At 42.4% G+C, this 25,120-nt stretch overlaps 1 protein-coding gene across 10 annotated transcripts in view; it reads right to left on the bottom strand.

Annotated features, from left to right (window-relative positions):
* Positions 1–1,644: 1,644 nt before the first annotated feature.
* Positions 1,645–25,120, bottom strand: part of Tmod (tropomodulin) — a 75,405-nt gene continuing 51,929 nt past the window's right edge. For 2 of the 10 annotated variants that reach the window (XM_076910562.1, XM_076910554.1), the window contains exons 2-9: positions 23,747–23,899; positions 23,499–23,666; positions 23,284–23,410; positions 22,971–23,191; positions 22,728–22,882; positions 22,558–22,654; positions 22,304–22,451; positions 20,622–20,841 (exon numbers count right to left, since the gene is read on the bottom strand). In XM_076910562.1, the coding sequence (XP_076766677.1) occupies positions 20,753–20,841; positions 22,304–22,451; positions 22,558–22,654; positions 22,728–22,882; positions 22,971–23,191; positions 23,284–23,410; positions 23,499–23,666; positions 23,747–23,872 (1,131 nt within the window). In that variant the 5' untranslated portion in view covers positions 23,873–23,899 and the 3' untranslated portion in view covers positions 20,622–20,752. Of the gene's footprint in view, positions 1,861–13,607; positions 13,973–19,103; positions 19,184–20,617; positions 20,842–22,303; positions 22,452–22,557; positions 22,655–22,727; positions 22,883–22,970; positions 23,192–23,283; positions 23,411–23,498; positions 23,667–23,746; positions 23,900–24,549; positions 24,713–25,120 lie in introns of those variants that run through there. The other 8 variants (XR_013103105.1, XM_076910536.1, XM_076910506.1 and 5 more) reach the window with 8 other exon arrangements.

The raw sequence follows: 25,120 nt of genomic DNA on the forward strand, positions 1-25,120 counted from the left end.
AGAGTGGGTGTTGACGTTCGGATAAAATCGAGGAGGAATGGAAATAAAAAGGGAGGCGAGAGAGGAAAAAGACGGGGAAGGGTGAAAATGGAGATTTTCTACTCGATTTATGTCTCCGATGGTTTCACGGGATTTCACGCAGGAATTTGACAAAAAACTCGCGTCCAGACGGATAAAAATGAAAAAACGGGACGATCGAAGTCCGCCAGGACGACGTTGAAGCGCGTTGACCTGCGAAGAGGGACGACGAGAAGGGTGTGCGCCGGGCGCGCGGCAGGAAGTGGTCAGGTGCGATTCAGCGGGTTCCGCGGCATCCGGTTGGGAAAACGAGACACTTCCGGTAGCCCTGAATGCGCTGGGAAAGGGAAACCGGAAGCGCCAGCGGAACGGCTAGGCTGCTTTCGAAGCCAAAACCGCGGAACTTCCATCGCCAGAACTGACAGAAATGTAATCGATGACGCTTTCGATCGCTGCTGAAAGAAGCATCGAATGGTGGCTCTTTTTTTAATCCCACGGATAAACGTTCGTAAAAGGAGAATGATTCAAAACCTGTGACTCGATGTAGTTAAAAAAAAAGAAAAAAAAAACAGAGAATCGGTACTCTAAAGTCTTCGTACTTGTGTATTCATTCGGCTGTTACCAAGATTGGACTTCTTTGGCGGCCTCGATGAGAATGTTTCAAACGACATTGGATCCGAAGAGTTAAAGGATCGAATCGTCTTCGAAAATGTCCAACCGAGCTTTGGCTATACGGGAATAGCACTGATATTTCGAGTTGGTTCGGAAAGAGTCTTCTCAGAGAGACTTTCGAACACACGAAAGCTTTCAGACTGGAGACCTTGATACCTCCAACGCGTATGAATCTCTCGCGAATTTTTTCGCTCGTATCTCTCGCTGCTTTGATGATTTTCTAGAAATTTAAATTTAGAGGGGGTGCTGAGGTCCTTACCCAAGTACGAAGCTTTCAACGACGCATCTGGTGTCTCGACGAGCTCTGAAAGCCTTCAGAATTCTTGCGAGATTCAAGATTTCTGAAGACGTACTTACTTTAGAAGAATCTGTAAAAAGATTTCTTCCAAGTCGAAGGAAAATCCCGATCGAACGTTCCGCTATCGCGCTCCACCATTCGATTATTCAAAGCCAATCAACGCCCGTCCTATTTCGAACCAATTAAGCGCTTCGTTACAGATTTTAGGCGATTTAAATGATGCAAAACATCGCGCTGTTTTAAACGCGACTCCTATAACCCTATATTTAATCCGCCCTCGTTCTCGATCTAATGGATTTATATAGAAAGACGTCTTCGCTGGTGACATTGCTCCAAACTTGCTACTGGCGAATATCCGGACACCGATCACTAGTAATAGAACACGAGTAATACAGCCACGTGTAAATTAAAAAGAATCCAATAACTGACAGCTACGCTCGCGCTTATTTATAGATCCCACGGATGGATCGTGAGTTTAAATCGCTACTACTTAAAACACCAACAACGAAGCCGTCAGCTGAACTACTCTTTCTACCATAAAATCGCCAGAAATTGCATGGATACAAATTGCAAATCGAAAGATCTCTTTTAGATAGAAATTGAAAATAGAAAGATCCTCAAAGGTGGTTTGGCTAAGAAATAAACAAGCGTCCGGATACTTCTGCACGGTAACGTTCGATATCGCCTCGAACTTTCCTCTCGCGTTTAATACCAGATTGATCCAATTAACATTGTTCCAGATAGGTCCCTCAAGTATTCGTGGTCGTTATTGAGGTCGTCGTTGTCGGAAGTTGTAGACGCGGGTGATCATCGGGGCATGGTCCAACCGATGGTATAGTTGCGGGAAGACCTTCCCGTGCGGTGTAGACGATCTGCGGAAAAGAGGCGCCCACCGGGGTGGCTCCGTGTGAGAACGTGTCCCAAATTGGTAGCTTCGAATCCTCGTGTTCACTGGATCGATCGATCGGATGACAGGGAGGTTCTGGTGTTCACGCTTTTCTCTCTTTAATGCCAATGTATATGCGTTCGAATATCTCGTTACTCTCTACCTCTACGTGACATTAAATTTGACGCAAATAGGAATTAAGATTGTTTCTAACAAGAACTTAAGCGATTCCATCTATAGAGATTCTAAATAATTTACTTCGAAGCAATCTGATCTTGATTACAAATCTATTTGTAACTAAGGTATTGATCTACGAATAATAATAAGTGTTACGGTTAAGTGGCATACGGTTTCGTACGAGAAATGTGATAATAACGTCAACTATGAGTGAGAAAAACGTTCCCCATGAGAAATTTGTTCCGTTTGTCCTGCGGATTATTTCGCGGTGAAGAAATTGTGCATATAAAAATGAAAACGAACCACGCGTCGGGACGGTCCCCTTGATAGTTCCAGAATTGATCCAGATGCGAGCAAACATCGTCCCAAGGATCCCCACTACGCACAAGATTACCAAGGTGGAACAATATTTGCTGAATTAGATGGCTGAAACTCCGAGGTCTATATACCGAATACGCCACAGGACTTGTGGCCATAGAAAGCGAAGAAGTAACCGGGCATTTGGAATGGAAACTGACGGAATATGTACTTTGACAGTGAATAGTCCTCTGAAATAAACAAAAAACGAGCCAAAAACTGGAAAACGAACAGACTTTGTCCACGTTTGAATCACTCTCTTCGCAAACACACCTCTTCCGGTTTCTACGTTTCGTACAATGATTCGAGTACGTTTATTAACATCGAAATCCCAAGGACCACGGTCAGGCAGGAGCCAAATTACAGAGAGCAACTAGGGCGATGAATGATTTATTCCACGCGCGGGGCCTCGACGTGCACCCTCGATCGTGGATCGCTATGATATAAATGGACGTCGCGAGAGAAAGGAAGATCAAAGCGGCTCGACGCAGTCAAAGCGCGGAACGCAAAAAAGCAACGCCGGGGAAAAATGTCGACCGACAGTTTGCAAGCACCTTCCGAAGGGATAATCCCGCCAGGGACGCCACTGTCCCCTTTTATTTTGCCCCGTCGCGACTCGTAAAGTTTCAGTAATTAACGGCAACGAGTCGCGGCGAAATCTTCCGTTTAAAAGTTCGAGAAACCTTCAGCGCTCCGTTTGATCTGCGGATATAAATAATTCGATAAATACCGTGCGTGGAATAACGAACCGTAAACGATCTGTCTAGTTCGTAGAAATGAATCTACCTTGAAATTGGTGTGCACGGGAAGAATTGTTGATAATTACTCGTCTGTTTACAGGCGAATCGGGCCTGCGCGAATGCGCATAATTATCGAGTGTTCGTTAGCTGACGTTGGATACGCGGTAATAAACAAATCGACAAATCAATGAAGAAATAATAACGCGAACACTTCAAATTGTACCTCTGCGTGTATTATTATTTCACGCGAATTCGAATGAACGTATCTCCTACTGTACCTTTCAAAATACGTTTTCAGTCTTGAATAAAACAGAAAAATCGTGAATGAAAAATGTTCGAGGGAAAACTGTAAATTTCACAGCCACGAAAAATGGAAACGAATTAGAAGTTTTACTGCGCGGTAGCGTGTCGTTCGCGCGCGTTGAAAACATCCACCCGTCACATGGTGAAAGTTTCAAATTTTCCTCCGCACGCCACTTGGAAATCGGTTCCTTGACACGCGTCCCGATGTAAACCGGCGAACGAATTACCGACTGCGCCGGAAATTACTATCTAGGACGCGCGGCAGCCTGGCTGGAGCATTTTAAAAGTGTCACCGCCGTTTTCGCCGACCTCGATAAGCGAAAAAATAGCTACCCTCGCCGCTGGCAAATCGATTCCGTGCCAAATGCGACGCGTTATTATGCGGAATATTGTTTAACGTGCAAACACCGGTCCAGATTTTATACATTCGATGCCAGGCGCCCGTATTAATTAACAGCCGGCAGTCATGACAATTTTAGAGGGAGAGTATAAACGACGAAATTTTATGACCATGTGCGCCCGTCGCGTTAATACTTTCGCGATATACAATAGCCCATAATCCAGATGAGATTATATTGATAGGACAATGACGCAGCCCTCGATGGGTATTCTGACCAAGTATTATATTTGTACAAAATTATTTATACGTGTTTTAACAGCTTTTCAATTATCTAAACAAATTTGCGATAATGTAATTAAGCTTTTTTCTACCATACGAGCACTATAATGTGCTATAAAATAATACGATATTCAGGGCACATCACACGTCGAATTATAATATTCCAAAAGGATTTTAACTCGTCCACGAAAAGCAACGTCAATATGCCAACAACACTAATATTTGATATTCGAGTAGTAAACTGCGGTGCACGCATTACTTTTGCAAACACCGCTTTGATTTTCCACCAGTGTAAACCAGTGTGAAGCTGACATATTTCAGAAATAAACTGTCCATTAATCGCGAATGATAAATACATTTTCAGAAAATACTTCATTAAATGTTTCAACGTTTACTGACTTTAATCTGATTTGTTTTTTTTTTCTATTCTTCAAATGCAGATTTCAATACTTTCTTATGTGATATTCAACGAAAATGTTAAACAGGCACAAATTTATTGTCGCATAATTAAACGGAGAGTTTTTTAATTAAATCCGCTCATTTTCCATCGAGGGCACAATAAAGGGACGCGGATCGTGCGCGGCGTTGAAAAGGAGGGCCATTTTTTCTCCACAAATCATGAGGAATCGCGAACGACCACCGTATGGAAAACTTTCGGTGGAAATCAGATTTATTGGCGCCCTGTAATATACATATATATATATTTTTTTTTTTTGCAGAACAGGAGCGGCTGTGTCTGCCAGCGGGAGATAAATGAAACGCAGCCACGAAAAGTTCCGCGATCGGAACGGCGCTGCGGGTGTAGTCAAAAAGTATTTCGAGTATCGATCGGCCGTTAGAATAAAACGGAACGGGAATCGATACGCGTGATTCCCTTGATTGCTTTTGCTCGGGAGTTGGACACCTTTTAATTGCTGTTGTTTTCAAGTGAAAAAGTGGATTTTTTGCGGAATCTGCGGCTCGAAACTTCACCGACTGCGTTTGATGGAACAATCGCGAAGCCGTAATCTTCGTATCCAATAACAACATCAATTTCATCGTAAAATAATATCCAACTATTCTCAAACATATTCTCCAATATTAAAAATAAAAATCATTCGCATTCGATTGCTCGAAGAACTAAACCCATACCAAACCCAATAAACGACGAGTGTTCGAAGCAATGCTCCAATAGTAGACGTGCACTCGTTGGCTCATCGTTCGCCAAACCCTCCCTTCCTCCGTCGAACGAGTTAATCTGACCCTGAAATCCTCCGCGAGAGAGTAATCGTTTACGCAACGGCTAACGAGATTCCCTCGTAAAAAGCCGTGATTCGCAAAAAGACGTTCTATTAGCGGGCATTTGTCACCGAAGCCCCGGCGTCGTTTTTGCGCGGCTGAAACTACGGGGGTTAACGATAAAGGAGGGTGGCTTGGCCGCGAAGGCGGCGCGAAGGGTGGAGGCAGGACGACGGCAGCGAAGTCGTCTCTCGTTTCACGAGACATTAAATTCCGACAGGGCGCAGCTAGTCCGCGGGGCTATCAACCGGGCGCGGGATATATTCTTAAAGGGTGGTCGCGGCTGGGGAAACGAACGGTGGAAGAGGAAACAGAGAGGGGTGGGCCCGGTCGAAGGTTCTCGCCGCGGAGAGGACGAGACCCAGCGACGCGCCAATCGAGTGTGAAACGTCTCGAATCCGTGATACGACAACTTTTCTCTTCTCGTTTCCATTACGTCGCCGGGAATCTGTCGACGGTGAGAGAATCTCGGACGTCTCAGCCGTCCGTGCCGCGCCGTCGATTTCGTCCCGACGGCTGTTTGTTACCGATTTCCCTGGCGAGAACAGGCCCTTCGTTGGCCGTCGCTCAAGTTTCGAAAACAATAGCCGGCTTGCCGTGAAGCTAGCTCGATCGGAGAACTCGAAATTTCGAACGGAGACCTTCTGCAATCGAAGGACCGCGAACTTTTACCACCGCGAGTGCTCCGATAAGCCAGGAGGGGGAGATGAATTTTTAATCGAAAGAAGAGCGATCCAACGAGAGCCAACGCGGTATTATTCGACGGTGCTCGGTTTAAGTATTCGACTCGAGATTAAATCCAACCAGGTTTTTCTTAGGGAGGGATGGAAATGAATAGCTGCAACCATTAAGACGCTTTTAAGATGGAATCGGTAATCTCGGTGCTCCGGTCATTTTTCTTCCCGGTCGGAGCGGAAAAGGCTCGCCGATTGACGAGCAACTCGCCGAGCAAAGTAATTGAGGCTAGTGTGTCGATGATCGGGCTTAACCCAGCCACGAACGAGAAAGAGCTCATCGATCGATCTTGACGCCACGGTAGATTAATCGTAAGGGAAGGGAGCATCGTCTGGATTTGAATGGTACAAATTGAAACCCTTGTAACTTCCTGCCGCTTAAGTGTTGAAGCATTCGAACCGTGGAACGTAGAATTCGCAATTTCGCAAAGCCAATGAACTCTTGCCAGACTGGCTAGTTCTGGGTTCGACGAATTACGTGTATTAATTGGAATGATTTCGCTGTGTTACATGTATATACGGGCATCGAAGATGATATAAAATATTAATAATTGTAACAACAAACAATTTGTCTCTGGTTTATTGAAATTGTATATTTTTTAACGACACTGTATACCCTACATCTCTTCCCACGATCTCTATAATGGTGAAAAACGAGGTTAATCGCGAACCATCGATTTTCGCGTCAGATAAAGATCATTTTCCAAGTGAAAAGAACAGAGCACTTTTAAACTGCCTCGCTAGTTTTTTTTTACTTGCACTCACTGTAACTTCCAACGTCGAATAAAAAAGGGCAGCGAGCAAGGTTAAAAAGTGGGGAAAACACGCACGACCTCGTACCGCTAATTTTTCGCTATTACTCGAAATGATTTCTAACGACGCGAATCATTATTGCAGCCCTTAATACGCGGTAAGAACGAGGTTAATCGCCACTTTCGCCACGCGTGAAGATCGTTCTCCAAGAAAAAAGCGGTACCACCCTAACGCTCTTTAAAACACATAGAGATCACACCTCGCGATAGATTCCGACCAGCGATCGATCTATCTCCAATTCCTCGTAACTTCCAACGATCAACGGAAAAGAAGAGAAAAAGAAGAATGAAAAACAAAAAGAAATACCAAAAACAGCAAAATTCGGCGCGTCATCGCACGAGCTCGTAAGACAATCGAACGGTGGACGCTGCGATGCGTGCCAAAAAAAAAAAAAAAGGAAGAGGCAAAGAAAAAGCGGCGGCTCGATCGCGCGATTTACGTAAACGTATCGACGTGACGTGAACGGCGACCGCGTTATCGGATTGAGGGATTGCAGCGTCGCGTCGCCGTTACGTAACGCGTCGAGCCGAGAGAACGGCGCGGAGTACAGCGACGACGGGGGCTGGGATCGTTAATAACCTCGCATTACGGCCCTCGCCGCGATATACGACCGCGGACGCCCTCAGACGAAGGGCAGAGGCCGCGTTTCCCTATTTTACGGCGAATTAATTATCAACGCGGCGGGCGCGGCCCGTTGTGAAACGGAGACGACGCCAGTTTCACGGTCTCGACGGTGAAACTGCAACGGAAGTGCAATAGAATTACGAGAGGCCACCCCCAACCCCCCTGTGATCGTCACCCTGCTAAATAATTTCACCTTGTTCCGTGCGGTTGCCGCAACGGATTTCTGTGGGGTTGCTGTTTGTGGTGGGTTCGCGTAGTGGAGTCGCGATGCGGCTTGCGGTGCAGTGGAGGATTCAGATAAATGCTTGTATGCGTTCCCAAAACTGTTATTATTTTTAATAACAATAGAAAAGGATTAAGAGAGTGATGCGATTCTGGGTCGGTAGTATTGGTCTCAATAGTGTAAACGCGAGGTAACGAGTGTTCTACTAGGGTGCTACTGACATCGCCTCTTATTAAACGGCCATTGCTAGGCGTTCGAATTAGTAAAGGCACTAGAATTTAGCAGAATCGTTAAACTATTCACTCTCTGTAAACTCAAGTGTGTTTGCTTGTAAAAGATTAATTATAATTTATGATTTCAATCCATCCTTTGTAGAGATTACTGGGAGCAAGGAATACAGGCCAGTGTTGGTGTTAACTCGTTATTGAAATATATCTAATTCCATGCGACCTCTGAGTACTTCCGACACCGAAGACGATACTGAAGAACAACGTTCCGCCTCGGTGTAGGAAGTTTCAACAAGCCAGACAAGTTAACGAGTTCTGCAAAGAAAAGGCCAAGGAAGGATATCTAACAGTTGCAACGTGATAATCGTGTTTAGGACTGTCTTCCGTTACGAGTCCAGTTTCGTCGATTCTAGCTTTCGAACGAGAAACACTTGCTCGTGCGTTGTTGTTATTATTAATATTCTTCACATTTCCTATTTTTTTGTTCTCTCGTTGAAAATCGTAGCACAGTAATCCTGCAGGGATGGAAATATAAAAACCGCGAGATGAAACGAATAGAGATAGAGGGATAGACATCGAATTCCCCAAAACTATGAAATTTCTCGAGATGAATGCGCGCGTTGATAGAGGAATTGGCTTTAATATCCGCGGAAAATTCGTTCGCGTGACTGAAACCGAGAGAAAGAGAGGTATATATATATATATAGAGCGTTCAGAATAACGAATCCATTTTAACTAGCCTCGTAAAATCAAGTATAATTCTACAATTGTTGTTACTATTACGTTATAATATAATTCGACGATAAAACCATGTTAAGAACCGGATACGAACAGCACGAACAGTAAAGTTGAAATGAAACTTGACTGTAATTCCATTAAGAGAACTGAAGGATATCCAACGCGAAAGAATAGCATTTTTGAAATGTTTGTTCTCGGTTCGCATCGTCCACTGAACGCAAATAAATTATCGTGGACAACCTGTTTCTTGCATCCCCACAAATCGCGATGAAAAAAAAAATAAAAAAAATTCCGTCGCGCACCCCGAATATACGACGGGGAGAAATAGAAGACGAGACCGTATCGATGACAGCGTAAAATTCAAAATAGATAAGCTGAAATGGTCGACGATGCCTGACGGAGGACAAAAACCAGAGGAGAACGGAAAATAAAAAAAAAGGAAAAGAGGGAAACCCGGCGAAGAAAAAACTGAGCCGCACGCAGACTGGCTGGAAAAGTAATTGAAGCTTCAATTGGCGAATAAATTGGCTCGAATTTCTATCGCGGGTCCTTCCGTTTTCACCATTTTTCTCTAAACCTCGTGGACGTGAACCTCCACCCAGTTCCACCCTGCGTCCCGTTTATCCGGCAATTTCGCGGGTCAAAGTAGCACGCGGTGTGCATCAATCACGAATAAACCTGCGCGAATTTCTCGCTCCGCGCGTGTCTTTGTACGAGCAAGAATGAAACATCCAATAATCATTCCGGACGATATGACATTTCGGGTACGTGTAATGGATTTCTGTTCAATTTTCCGTCCATTAATGTTTGTTCGCGCTTTCAGATCCCATTTGGCTGTAAAACGAATCGGGAACGAGCATCATTCAGTCCCGTAGTCGTGCAAGATTTTTTAATTACTATCGCGATTACGCTTTCGTCCTCCTGTTTCTTTTATTCATCGCAAGATTTACCTTCCAACAATGTCGCTTTAAGGAGTATCACTTTTCTCGATTGGAACCATATGCCTCTATTACTCTTACCTCTGATCTAATTATTTATTCTACAAGTTGCAATTATATCATCGTCCAATTATTATCAATCAATTTCAATTTCACCTTTTTCTACTGCCACTGTTCCTACTTTAATAGAATTAGCTACAAAGTCATGCTAATTTTGAGACCGGGTAATCACGTAATTTTATTAGTAACAATGTGTCTGTCCCTGTCCAATTTTATTATCTAATTGCAATTTGCTCTTTGTTCTATCGAATCTTCATTCCCAATAATACACTCGACACGGAGCATCTTGGTCGCTCTGCTAATTTATAACGGAAGTAGGTAGACACGTGCAAAGAATCGCGCGCAATCGCGCCCCCGTATTGAAAACACCCTTCCGTCTGGTTATCCGTAATTATCCGTAAGCTGTTCGCCGATCTAAAATTTAATGAGAACTCGAGGCTTAGCTACCCAAGAGGGAGAAATTAGCCGTACGACTGAATACAAATGGGGTTCATTTGCAAAGGAAAGAACAGAAAGTTTAGCGAACAGCGAGGGCCAACTCCTATTATTATTCTTCCGCCCCGTGGCGTTTCTCCGCTTTCATCCGGTTCCCGAGTCAAAATCCGCCTGCGATCGAACCTACTAGCAGCTTGACAAACGGCCAAAAAGGAAAAACAACACAAATTTCATTAATTCGCAGCGAGGGCTTTGTCCCTCTCGAGAAGGGAAATGGGTAACGTCGAGGTATTTCGTTTTAATACCCTTGTCATCCGATCCGTTCGTTCAGTGTTCGACTCCAGGAATCCCTGTGGAGAGTCAAAAAATGCTCGCGCGTAAAATGTCAGACTTGACATTTTTCTGTGAAATAATTAATGTCAGCCGCGATCGCAAACAGATAGGCAAGATATTACGCGTTTTCTGTTTTTTCAAATAACAGAGAAAGATAACAGTGAATGCGCGAACGTGAAATGAACCTCTCCTGAGATGTCCTTAAAGCCTTGCAACACTTTGGGATTCCCAGAGTTAGAGTTCTTATTCATATTAATCAAGGTACATTAGTCATCATTTGATATAAACCTACGTTCTCTCAGTACACATAACGGTTAATGCTACTTGCATCAAAGTGCATGATTATTTATTAACGTGGAACATTTGTAATACTTGTTAAACGCTGGATACCACCTCGCTGATCCTCTACTACAAACTTCAGCTCTACTGGGTAACCGAAATTAACATTTAAATTAATGTTTAATCACAGTGCTTGTGTGTGAAAAAGACTCTCAGGCGCGGTAAACAGATATGCATCGAGGAGCTGTGTACACCCAGATTTATCAGAAACGCTTTTCGTTCGCAACAAGATAAAAGAAAATGAAGTTGCGGCTCTTTAAATCCAATCCAGACGACGAAAATATTGAGAAACGAGTTACTGGACCGAATTGGCTGACATATCGCCTACGTATTCTACTTTTTTTCTGGCAATCTAGATGTACGTCGCCCTTCAAACAGAAAAAGTGCAATAAAGAGAATGGTAAAGGGTCAGTTTCTAACTACACCAACGTTGAAAGGTGCAATAAAAGTAATGGTCAGTGCCACACGGATAAAATGCCCGACGAGAATGAAAAACCGTATCATGCAATGCGATTTTCACCGAACGTTTCATGAGATATTAATACTTTTTGCTGGCCATAAAAGGAACCATCGTGCTCCCAGGTTACGGTCGAAAAATACTGATATATCAGAATTTTGTCTACACTGCATCATTCATACTTCTATTTTGACCGTGTACAATTTTTCTAGTTATAGATCGCGCGATGCTGTTCGAGTCTCGAGTCAGTTCGAACTTATGAGAAAAGTTCTGAATCGCTTTGAATGTTCGCCTGCTGTTTGTTGCAAGTTTTCAAAAGCTTCAGCAACGCGACTGTCCGGATAAATCCGGCGAGCGTTGAAACGTTAAACCTTCTCAAGAAAAGACGGAGACTGCTTCATTGTTCAGGGGAACAATTATTCAACGATGGAATACCATAATAAACACTCGAGGAGATAATGAGTTTGAGCCAATCTCCCTGCCATCACGTATTAAAGATATACGATCTCAGTTCCGTCATCGAAGGTATTCCAACGCTGACGCATTATAAGGGATCTAAGAAAACTTCTAACTTTAAGACTAAACTGATTAAATATCTCGAAAAATTCTCGAGGCAAACATTTCCATTTCCCCTAGAAAGAATCCTCGTACAATTTAACCCCACCTTCGAACCCCCTTCGCGAACCAACGAACCTTCTAAAGACTTGCAACGCACAGCTTCGATACTTTTCAATACCTCCGACCGGTAGTTCTCCACACAAATTCCGTCCGACAAAGTACGTCCAGGCCTGCGTTCGAATGGTAGCATCGACGACGAGAACGTTGAAAGCGATTCGAAGCGTACGCGTGCGGGCTTTGAGAACGAAATTACCTGGCGAACGCGTTTCGAGCGGACACAGCGTAACGGTTACGCGACGGGGGTGGTTGCTGGCGCTCGTGGTAGACGCGGGGCGTGCGCTCATTAGCAAGCACGACGCGTTCGCGAGCTCTATTCCTCCGATTAGCCCGGGGGGGATGTGTATCAGAGAGCGGGTGTACGGCTTTAAAAAAGTCACGGTGGATAGGTTTAAGCGCGCTATTATACGGTGTAACACGTGGGCAACCCCGTTCGCGGCGCGATACAACCTGTGCATGTGTAGTTAACTACTCGTTCCGAGTACACGGTGCAATCTCTGGGATCGACCGGGCAACTTGGGAGCACGCACCCCGATAAAAAGGGCCGACCCACCGCCGCGTAATATACGTGCACGCGCGCGGCTAAATATTTTCCCCGCTATCGCCGCGCGCGGAACTTTCGGCCAATAATTGCGCGCGCGGAGCGAGCGTGTCCCGCACTTTCAACCCTTAAACTGGTAGGAGAGAAACGCGGCTGACGTACGGAACGACGGCGACTTAGTATGCACGCGGGGTACGCTGCTCGAAGAACGGATTAAAGGGTTAACCCTTTCGCCTTGCGTTTTAATTTACACGCCGCTGTGCGCACCTGTCTGACCTATAACGCAGCCGGTGTCTCGCTAATTGGAGGGAATAACGCCCTGCTAACCGACAGTCACTGGCCGCGAGCTTTCTTCGAGACGCGTTTGCGAAACGCGACAACCGCGAACGAGTATTCCTTTTCTTTAGTTCGCGCGAGAGAAATTTCGTTACCCTTTGATATCTCGAGCAGGACGACTCTTAAATTTACGCATACATATCACTATTATACGTACCCGTCGTTATACTTACACTTCTGTCAAACGCATCCCAGGTTACCCTCAAACTTAACACCACTCCCAAAGTAATTTATTACCATTTACAAATGCTCGACGTACAACCTTACATCCTAAAGATCGAGAGTCGGAGAAAAAAAAAAAAGAAGAGGACTCACGGCGACTCGTCGTCAGACAGGACGGAGAACTCTTGTAGGGGAAATTGATTTAAGGGTTGAAACTCGGATCGCCGCTCACATTGACCAGAGAATTGTCGCTAGGGAGATCATACATAATCGAGGTAAACAAACGGTGGAGGACACAACGTACATGTCAGAACGGTTTATTTGCGGTTTAATTTGCGCTCGAGTACAGATACTCATGCAAAATGAACGGTATGTACAGCGTGAACGTGCTCAGCCTCGAACGAGGCAGAGAATCGACGCGTAAAGCGGAGAGAGAAAGTTAACCGGAGAGAAAAAAAGAAAACGGATTAAACGAAAAAAAAAACAGAAAAAAAACGAAGAGAAAAAACCAGGAACAGCTCTCGACTGGTTCATTATTCCCGATCATTCGTTGAACGAACTCGCGAACGGAACGTTCGTTCCGCTACGGTTGCGTTACAAATATCGGAATTGAAACAAACGCCGGAGAAACGACAACGTTTATTTTGTTCGACACATATTGACAGAGGCATAATATTAATACATAAAATGGAAAAGAAGCTTCGTCAAGAACATCCGCTTGTCGATCCTTGTTATAAACGAATTACACGATGCGAAATATCATTGCTTGTGAACGGCCGCGAGAGCGATGCGTGATAAGTAAGTGGTGATCATTTTTTTTTCTTTTTGTTCTTCATATATATATATATATACGTGTATCTTATATGTATATATATATACGTACGTATGTATAACATATGGTAAATAAATATATAATATATGTACAAATAATACCTAGGCGAACGCCACTTCGCGTTAAGATGTCGCCACCCCGAGCCGGGACTGCCGTACTGCAACAGACACCCGAAACACTGTCATCATATGCGTTCAGCATTATAAAACGTGAATACTATCTTCACCGGTCGGTTGCGTGCCGGTAAAGGGAATGCAATTTGTCAATCAGCACACGACACTCTTTCTAGCGTCAGAGGTTGAAATTGATCGATGAAATTAGTCACAACCGATCATGATTCGATGCTGAAACCGTCCTGCGGTGCGGGGGATGATTCTTCGTGAAAGAAGCGATTCTACCGTTCCTCTACTACTAGCGTGGGACTCGATTTCTCTTATTCAAATTATCGTTCACGACCGACCGTTCGTTCGATCAACGATTCGACGTCACTGAAAAATGTGTCTGTTTAAGTGTTTGCAAAAATCAAAATTCAAACTGGAACACTAAAAAAGCTCTGCGATCAATTAGCGAAGAAATACAGTTAATGGTTACTCGCATCTTTTTCTGAATTGTTTGCACGCGTTGTCCCAGGACGAATGGGTTATTCCGCGTGTAAAAATATCTAGAAAGTAAAGAATAACATTTCTCCGTTCAAGCCTTGGTCTCCGTGGAGATGGTTTGAACATTTATCGAGCTCCCATAGCCAGACTCGCGGCTACTCGTTAAAGTTTCAAACCGAATCCTCTAAAAAACGAGACGTCTCGAATGGAAAATGATATTCTTCACCTTCCACTTATTTCCACGCGTGAAAGAACTTGGTACCAGTTGCGTCAATTGTCCTAGGACATCCGGTAGAGCTTCTTCAGAAAAAAATTTATCGCTAAAATTAATCACATACAGGTTCGTAAGATTGAAATCAAACACTAGTCTACGAAGTCCCGTGAAAGAAAATTAAGACTGAAGGCTTTCGATACAATTCTTTACTGGAGAATCAGCACCCTCGTTAGAAATGTAACTGGACTCGAAGTAATTTCAACCCCTGCTTCGTATAAGTTCTTAACTCCATCTAAACTCCATCGTATCTGTTGCAAAGAGAGTACTTAACTTTCAGCGATATAAATAATATGAAAAATAAAAACAAAACGATTTATTCGCGTTTAATTGAATCGTCGTTGAAACGAGACGCGTATCTGATTAAATCGACATAAGCTGCGCGGCTTTCTTGTATCCCGTGTTGGAGAAGTTCTCGAATAGAACAATGCGTGGGGGCTCGATAAAGGTGGCTGATTTACGGTGACCACCGTTCGAATCAATTATCGCGATTTCTAATCTACTATCGCGAAGGGCGCAACACGCGTTACGCGATTAAAACGGTCGAAAGTTTGAGATAGTGGCCCTGGCCTCGTTCGAAGCGTAATCCGGCCGAGGAAATTGCAATTTCCACACGGGCCAAGAATAACTGCGCGACGACATAAAATGTATGTATATATTCGCGCGTGGTTAGCCACGGGAGCTCGTCGCTTTTTAATTGTCTTTCCGTTCTCTCGAAATCAGACTTTCCCTCGCGGAAATTACCGTCGCCGTTTCCCGCGGCCAAGCGCAAGCTGATACATTCCTCCTGTCGGCGAATTAAACAACTTTCGTTCGCCTCCGCACGCTTCGACGAGCAAGTTTTCCACCCCCTGTTCATGATATTGCCGCTTTCGTCCGTATTATCCACGACGAAACGATATTTCCCGTTCGATCTCTTTCGCACCCCTCTCGTATAACGCGCTTCACGCTAAGCGCGACGACTTTTCGATTTAAACGCGGATCGCGTAAACAAATTTATTACCACTGAGCTAGGATCGGAGTCGAGTTCTTCTCTTTGCAACTTTTATGATGAAGTACGCGTACGTGGAACTCTATCAAAGGATTTTGCGGTGCTTCACCTTTCGCCCCTCTACTTGCTTGCAGCTAGTTTGCAGACGATAAACGAAAGTGTGATTTATTATGGTTGAATTTTCTGTGACGCAATTTCGATCGAATATTATTAACAGTTCCATTTTGAATTACGCGTTTCAGTGAAATACGGAATTTACGATACATCGCGAGCGCAAAATCCTTTATCGTTCAACCCTCAGGCGAACCATTGGAGCTCCTTTCTAAGATATCTCGAAAGATTTACCAATGAGAAAGTTTACAATGCAAGAAAAGAGACGAGACACGGTACACGTATTATGTAATGCCATGCAAGACGAAAGAAGCTCCAGGAACAATTCTAACCCTTTGAGCACCGTTTACATGTGCCGCTAATGCACTTGTCGGGTTGACTAATATATTACTTTACATTAATTGAAATTGAATCAAAATTCCGATAACAATAAATGTTTCTTAAAATGATGACGAATGATTCTCAAGCACAGAATGGAAAAGAAACATTTTTATACGTAAAGACAACAATAGTATTGTAACCAGATTTTAAATTAATGCTATTGTAAAGAAATTATTTTCGATAAGAGTGAAAAATGAACAATGTACAAATATTTATCTTCACTTCATATGAGTTCATTGCTGATATGTTGAAATAATTATCCACGCGCGAATTCATTGCGCTCAAAGGGTCAGCGGTTTGTTAGTAGAAAAAAGACAGGTCCAAGGAAAACTGCAAACGAGAAAATCGTGTTAATCGAGGGCACGAACATCACTCCGTTATTTTCACGGCTCAGAGAAAACGGATTAAACGTGGGCACGTTGATGCACGTCACATTTCACATACTGAAGAGGCAGTTACTTGGATGATCGCGCGTCACAGCGATCTTTCAAGTCGATAATTACACGTCGATGACATGTTACAACGCTACGCTATGCAAACGTCGAACACTTTGAGATGCCTCGTTCCTGATGCTCGTTTAATCTTCAAAACGTTACATTCGGGGATTCCGTAATATTCATTTTGCCAGCGCGACCGTAATTTATTCTCGCAAATTGGGAGTTATTGAGAACACGAAAAAAGCTGGCATCGATATTTTTATAAAATCAAAGAATATTCGTTACGACGTTCGAATCTCGAAGGTTGATAATATTTATGCAATATTGAAGAACTACATAAACGATCAACGCCTTGCGTAATCAACGAATCGTCTATTAGTCGGTGCCAACTGCAACGAATTAATTTAAATTCGCGGGTATTAAATTTTTTTGAATTCATGCTCGTATCTTCGTACGCTTGAAATTTCCAGCGATACCTCTTGTCGCGTATTAATCTTTCACCGAAGCGTATTTTATTAATCCGAAAACGTAGCCAAGCATATTTTTGGACAAAACAAAAAAGGAAATCCCAACGACATTTCATAATTTCGCAAAATTTTAAATTACATTTTGCCAGAGCCACGCTTCGGAGCATTAAAGTTGCGAATTAACGTCGACTGATCTCCGCGAAATACGAAACTGACCAATTTTTTTCCCTCGCACAGGCTGTTAATTTATAATACACGAAGCTAGTAGACTGAACAAAAAACGATGACTAAAAATTGCGATGCGATCATTTCTGGAAACTAATAAAACCACAAACTATCCAATTAAAAAGTATATTTATAATTTTTCACTCGATAAAGGAGATTGTCTCAAATCAATGGAAATCATTGTCCGAGTATAGATGCAACTTTAAAACAAATATATTTATAAGAATCTTAGAATTCATGTATTAACAATCTCTATTAATTTATCTTCTTTTTCTAAAACGACTCTCGATTCGTAGAACCAATAACAACTTCGTTGGAAACGCAAGGGGTTAACAATACGACGGGGGAGGAAACTGGGGAAAAAAGGGATCGCGGAAACTTGTAGCGCGTTTTTAGAAAAAAAAAGAAAAAAAAAAAGAAAAAAGTGTCCCGCAGGCAAGTTGAAAAGTTATTCGCGTGACGAGAAGAAATTACACCCATATTCCTACGCAAACAGCTAATCTGAACTGCAAAGCGGCGATCTGGCTACGAACTTTCCGCTAAACCACCGGCTAATTGAGTTGTATCCCTCGCTCAAGGGAAAAACTTTATCGGGGGCAGTTCGTGGTTGATCCGACGGAACAGTTTCAACGCGATCTACAGCCGTGTTACAGCGCGAGTAGGGTAGTTACCCTATCGTACGGAGACGGACATTATCAGTGAAGGCGTTCAAGCGCATTTTAAGAAGTCCACTACTGTGCGTTTGCAAACTGTTCGCAATTATCAAAGAAAATTTACAACTAATAGCAAAATCATCTATGAAAGCTACGCGCATTATTTGAACATATTTGTTCTTTAACTGGAACCATTTCAAGGGATAAAGTGATCGTTGAAAAATAAGATTCGCTGAACAATCTCGTACTTTTACCTTCGACTATGATACTGATAAGATCGTTAAAGTCACTACGATATACAAAATCTGTGGATGTTCGACGTATGGCAAATGTTCGCGATACGTATAATTGTTACCGTCAGATTTTGCGAGGTTGCTCGCGTTACGGTCGATCTCATCGCCAGGGACGTCGTAACACGTTAAACCGCTCGCAGCTCCGACATTTAACGTCGAGAGGACGTCACGCGAGGCGTGCTACGGGGTTTCTGGAAGCTCGCATGGAAATTAACGCGTCACGACTTCATCGGGTTTGATAGGATGTGCGCCTAAACCCTGAAGCGAGGCCCGTCGGCCAGACTTAAAGCTCGTCTACAAACACCATTCCCGGTTAACGACGTGTCAGATCAAGCGCAAAACTCTGTTTTCGACTTTCATTACGGACTGGCCGCCGTGATCCATTTCGAACAAGGCAACGGCGGTGCGAAACTGTGCCCGAACGCGTCCTGCTCCCGTGGGATTCCTCTTGATCGAATCAGTGATTGTTCAGTTTTGCGGTAACCGCGAGAGCAGATAGGAAAGTTCGAGGTCTGAGTACGAGGGATCTCAATGCTTGCAATTTTTCGTCATCGTACCAATGGTCTAGGTATTCTTTAGCACAGATGCTAAGCAAACAGCTCACATTTAAAAGAAAATCTAAGTGCACTAAAAAAAAAAAAAAAAAAAAGAGGAATCTTAAGTATTCTAAGATCGTTCGTAGCCAGAAACGCGCTCGCTCTGTCCCAGTCTTCCTCGGAAGCGTAGAAAACCTCGCAGACCTATCGATAAGCAAAGTTAGTGAAGCTGCAAAGTAACAACAGCGGTTAGATTGTGGCGCGTGTAGAAAAACGCGCGGCGTCACTCTGATGATCGGCCACCATTTAAGGGGTAGTAGCTACCTTTCATTGAATCAAGGCAGGTTTCCTGTGGTTCATGTTAAAGAATCGGAACTGTAGCCGCAGCGTTAGGTCTTTCCGTACTGTTGGGAAAGAATAGAGGTGTCGTAAGTATATATCGCAGCTGTGACTCGTTGAGTCTCTCGTCGTTGGGTGGTAAAATCGTCTACACTAACAGAATGCATCCCTTATGGCGAACGGAGATTTCGAAACGATCTAAACACTGGACTCTGTCTTCCGAGACGTGTAACGCGGATCGTACGTTCACCTTTATCCATCGTTTCGACGAGTTACGTTCTCTTTTTACAGCGTGATCGATGAAAAACGATCGTTTCGAGATCTCTTTGGCCAGCCAAGATAGGCGTGGCGCGCCGTCGTAATCCTTTCAGCTCGTAGCGATCGCTGTAATAGTCGTGTAAACCTAAACACGTTATGTGACGAGCATCTACGCGACGATAAAACGATCAATTGCAAAATGAAGAGGCACACCATTGGTGTGTGCGTGCACTCTGGCTAGCAAAATGTAATCCGCGATGTCTGTACTTGTCCTGTCGATCGGTCGTCGAAGGGTGCACACGATCGTGCGCGAATGGATCGGTCTATTTCACTTTACGTGATTCTTTACACTGTGTTTCATTTTGTTGCTTCGGAAGGGATGCGAAAATGCGGGACAGGACAATGCGAGCAACTCAAAATAATATCGTGCGATGGATGCATAAATGTTAGCAATAATGTACGCGAAGGAGAGCGAGTTTCGTTGCAATTAGTGCTAATGTTGGAACTAATGTCTGTAATGTAGCTATTAGCACTAAATCTATTATTAGCGGTATAGTCATTGGGCCTGTAGCTATCACTAATGCACGGTTATTTTAGTATTGCGTATAAATTAATATTAATGAGAGTTTCTTGTTAGGATGCTTATCTCATATTAGTTGAATAGCTATCATCGCGGTAACTGATGCTAATTCCAATTTGACCAATACTAATTTCATGAATACTGATAACGATACCTCTGCTACAGATTAAAAATGCCCCTACTGTAAGTACACAGTTATGAGTAGTATTGTACAACGATATTGCTATGAAATCCATAGCATGACTATACAGCTCTTATTAAATGTTCTATTCTAGATAGAAATGTATATTAAATTCGAATTGCATGAATCTATGCAAATACAGTACGAATATTATATACAATCGATATGTAAAAATTGTCCTCATAGACCGAGGCAAGTTAGGAATGAAAAATTCTATGAATTTAGGAAAGATTAGAAACAATTACTCGCTCGACGACAACGTAATTATTTCAATAATAATACTGACAATACTAGTAACACTCTTCACTGAAATGAAAAATAGTTAATCAAAATAATTTCAACTTGGATTACGATCTATTAATGAAACAAATGTATCGAATCGGCACAAAATGCACATAAAAGAATAAACGCTCGTAAATAAACGATGGATTCATTTTCTATTGCAATCATTTAATTAATCTGAAGTTTGACGGACATAACTTTATCACGACGTTCACTGGCATTCGGGATCGTCACGAAAATAATGCATGGACTAAAAAATCAGGCACTAAAAGACGAGTGTACTAAGAATAGGAATTGTTTTTCAACAAATACTACTCACTGCGCTAATTAGCGCTACGATTCGTTTCTTGTACCACCTACTGGGACTACGAAACTCTTGGGAAGTTCACCAGCCTCAAGCTTAGCGCGTTGCACACGGCAGACTAGCAAAACAAATAACTTGTTAAAATTAAAGTACTCGAGGTACTATTCCAGCGAATTTCATATTGCGGGCAGTGGGAATGGGTAGAATCTCTGGCAGAACGTGCGTTCACGCGAATCGCACATTCGCTGGTATTGGTATACGAGTTAAGACAAGCGTGATAATGGCAAAACGGAAAAGATAAAAAGCTCGTGTTAAGTTAAATGAAAAGCGTGGAACGTTAACGTGTTGCGAGGTAAACCGTGTGGAAAGATTTGGACCTAGAACAATTTGTTGCCAAGTGTCCATTTTTGCCTTGCACAAAATCGATTTTAAAACAGTGTCTTGTAAAATTATGTAACGCAAAAGCAATACTCGAGTATGTTTTCTAATCTACTGTTGCTAATCGAGTTTTTTATCAGATTAAATGGACTGGAATCGCGCAGAAAGCATGAAAACAGATTATATCTGCTCTGACTGTGAATGTTAAATAAGCTGTATATAAGCGAAAAAATGAGAGAACAACGCGACTTAAACAGACTCATACTGACTCAAATGCACGTGTACATTAAACTTTGGTCTGTACTTTGGTCGGAAAATGAAAGTACATCGTATTTACATTTGTCGATGAATGTTTTTCCAGGTACAACATCTTTTCAGTGCGTAAGACTGAATAAAACTTTTGTAAAGAAATTTACAAAAGGCTGGGAGAAAAGGTATGTTAAAGCGCATGGAATGTTAGAAATATGTCAAAATGGGGGCACTCTGGGGTCTCATAATTACCTCTATGCCACTAGCTATAAAAATAATAAATGAATTTTAACTGGGATGAATAGATGAATGATGGTGTGCTAATAAAGCGCTATGAATGACTACGAAGCGGATTTGGAAGAGTTAGAAGCGTTTCGTCATATGATCTCCATGGTCCCCCATACAATTGCTTCCATCTAAACGGAAAATCGACAGTGTAAACATCGCTAGAGCATGAGCAAAAGGAAAAAATGTGTCACTTTAAATTGCACGAGTTGAAAAAAAAAATACTGTTCCAATGTGGCACATCTCTCTGCATAAATTGTCTGTAAAGATCATTTTGGTTTTTAATTGCAAACATATAAAATGAACATACTAGCGTATTTCGAAATCAGTATACCTGGAAAAAAAGATTAATCGCTCTATATGATATCGACCGATATCTCTGATGCAACTGTATACCGTTACACCAAAGATAAAAAATCAGTATCTAATACCAGATATATGGTACTTAAATGATAAATCATTAATGTCTCTTAAATAGTAGTCTCTACAAATATACATAGAAATATGTATATATACAGATACGCGAAAGAATTCTGTCTCCTAACCTATCTTAAAAATTCTCATAGCAAGATTTTTCCTTTACGAAAAATCAATTTTATACACGCGAAACTACGATTTCCATGAAAGAAGTTTTTACTTTATTTAAAAAATAAATTCTCTGTACTTACTCCTATCAATGTTACGTTGCAAATGTGCAGCCACGCGATGTCTAGCATCGTTAAACTCCAAGTGAAGACCAAGTCGAAGTAACGTCGGATTCTGTTCCACCAGTTGTGTAATTTCCATTTCAATTTTATTTCCCAATACTTGCGACCTCTGTGCATTGATACGAAAAATATAAATACATATAATGAATTTTTACTTGAAAATATTAAAAAATTTTCAAGGTAATTTTTTAATAAAAATACTGATTATATCTTACCTGGTTCGAACATCGAAATTCTTCTATTGACTTTGTTTTAAGGAGCGCCCTAATGAGCCTCACTATCACAGATGGGCTTATGAAGTTCGTTTCCACACTGGAAAAAAAAAGTGTTAATACATAACACGTACATGAAAATGATCGAGGTAATATAAGAACATTATACTAACTTGAGTACTCTAAGAGTAGAATTTTTCTCTAAGGCCTCTGCCAACCTTTGCGCAGTCTTATCAGTGAGTCCCACATTTGTTAAACTTAGGGATTCGAGATGCGTATTTATCTCCAGTCCTTCGAATAGTTGAATAAACTTTTCATCAGATATATTCTGAAAGGCAATACCATCAAAATAACGTTACTCACAATTATTGGTCCGAATAAACAAAACTGTACTAAATTAAATTCCAAATATGTACTTTAATGTTATTCCAATTTAAATCAGTCAACGAAGTATCGTCCTCGCGAACTTGCTTGATGGTGGCATCAACGTCTGTGTCATTAGGCGGTTCCATGGGATAAGGTTTCGGTTGACTAGCTTTCGTAACACCATCCCAACCCAAACCAACGGGTTGGCCAGAATTTAACAGAGAAGCATGATACTGGTCTTGGTTCATCATGGAATGAAATCCGAGAATAGCTGTACGCAGAGGGAATTATAACTTTAAACTTCTCATCAAGTATTATATCTGAATGCTACATTATATCATTATATCTGAAACTTGTATTTACCAGCAAGATCAATAATTTCTTCTTGAGTGGCATTCGACAGTGCTTGCTCATACTCTTCTCCAAGATCGATAGCAATTTGTTCTTCTGCTTCTTTTTCTTTCGTTGATTCTTGAGGAGGTGGAACCCACTGAAAGTGAATAATAAAAACATTTAGAAACATATAACAAGTGATATTTGTTACAGTAAAAGTACTAGAATAAATTCAAAATTAATACCTTCTTGCCTCTGATTACACCAGGTACATAAGGTTTTAATTCAGGAATATCTGGTGTTTCCAATGCTTGTTTATTAATGTGTTCGATAAGTTTCTTACGATTTAGCGGCCCTGTCGGACTCTTGTCACACTCATAGCTACAACGTTGCGATGGTGGCATAAAACTGTCCTATAAAATTAATCCGAAATGCATATACATTAACAGCTGCACTCATATCTTGTGAAATACATTCGCTGTAATTTTCTTACATCAGGATCCACTTCCTTGGCTAGTATATTGATTTCTTCTGACGTCAGTTGTGCCAGTAACTCGTCCACATCCACATCGTCGTATTCACTTAAATCCTTGCCGTATAACTTTGCTGCAGTTGTCATAGTGGTTGTTTTGGTCGTTGAAGAGGTCTGGAAAGTTTCCCACGGTTCTTGGTCAACAACAGAATATCTCCGTGACATTTTGCTAGTCGAATTATTAGCGTAACTACTTGATATTACAAAACCGACGATATTCGACAATAAACTACGTTAATTTACTAACAAATTCGTATATCAATGAGACACTACGTATAGTAAAATAAATTTTGTTAAATGTACGAGAAATTCGTTCGATTCTTCCTAATAACTTCCCTGAGTATTCGATATTCCTTCACTCTTTTTACTCTTCCCGAACGCACGCGAAGTTCGTTAGAATAAACTGAAGGAAGCGAACGGAAGAAACGACAGCCTCCAATGGACGATGACAAAATCGGAACAACGGGTTGCAACGAATTCTGTCCTCTACGTGTGCAACATCAACGGTGAAGTATTTCGTCAGGGAACACGCTGGTCACTACGAGTAAAACTGCGACGCAGGCAGTGTTCCTGATCGAACGATCGGCAAATCGACAAGTTGCATTTAAATTCGGCAACTGTCCAATGCGGCTGATGCCCTTTGCCCTACATAATTCGGGATCGATTTTCATTGACAACTCGCCTAACCGACCCGACGACCCACGCTGAACGGAATTTCGCGGACGTGTACGAGATATTAACGCCCAGACGGGCCTGTAACTTACTATTGACAAATCGTCCGTGACAATCGAGCCCTAACGATGATAATCCGACGTGGATGCGAAATTAGGTGAACCGCTCGCAATCAAATACCTCACCCACTTCTCGCGACAGACGCACACTCCACTGACCAGTCCACCGATTGCGGCTGATTGCGGCAGCGCCCTTTGACGCTTATACCATATTCGAGCAAAGAACGAGTGGAGTGGGCTGTTGGTTCGCGGTAATTATTGAAATAAATGTTCACCTGTTCACCTGATACCCGCACGTTTTCGAAACGCCACGGACACTCGTGCAATTGCGACGACTACGCGTAGAGAACGGAAATTTCTCATTCAATTATCACCTTCAGACGTTTGACGCTAACCTTGCAGAGTGTTAGTTCGAATGAAGTATACAAGATGCTAACCCATGGAGAAAGTTTCTGCGCGTCTAGCGTCGCGCAGGTATTGACGTTGATGTAGCACCCGGCGGCGGTCACTTCAAAATACGGCCATATACGTACAAGATTCGCGAGTTGCGAAAAATTCTACGAACATTCAGCATTTTCGCTGTTACCTCGAGCTCGCTTACTTC

The sequence above is a fragment of the Xylocopa sonorina genome, chromosome 1, assembly GCF_050948175.1.
Source record: "Xylocopa sonorina isolate GNS202 chromosome 1, iyXylSono1_principal, whole genome shotgun sequence".
NCBI lineage: Eukaryota > Metazoa > Arthropoda > Insecta > Hymenoptera > Apidae > Xylocopa > Xylocopa sonorina.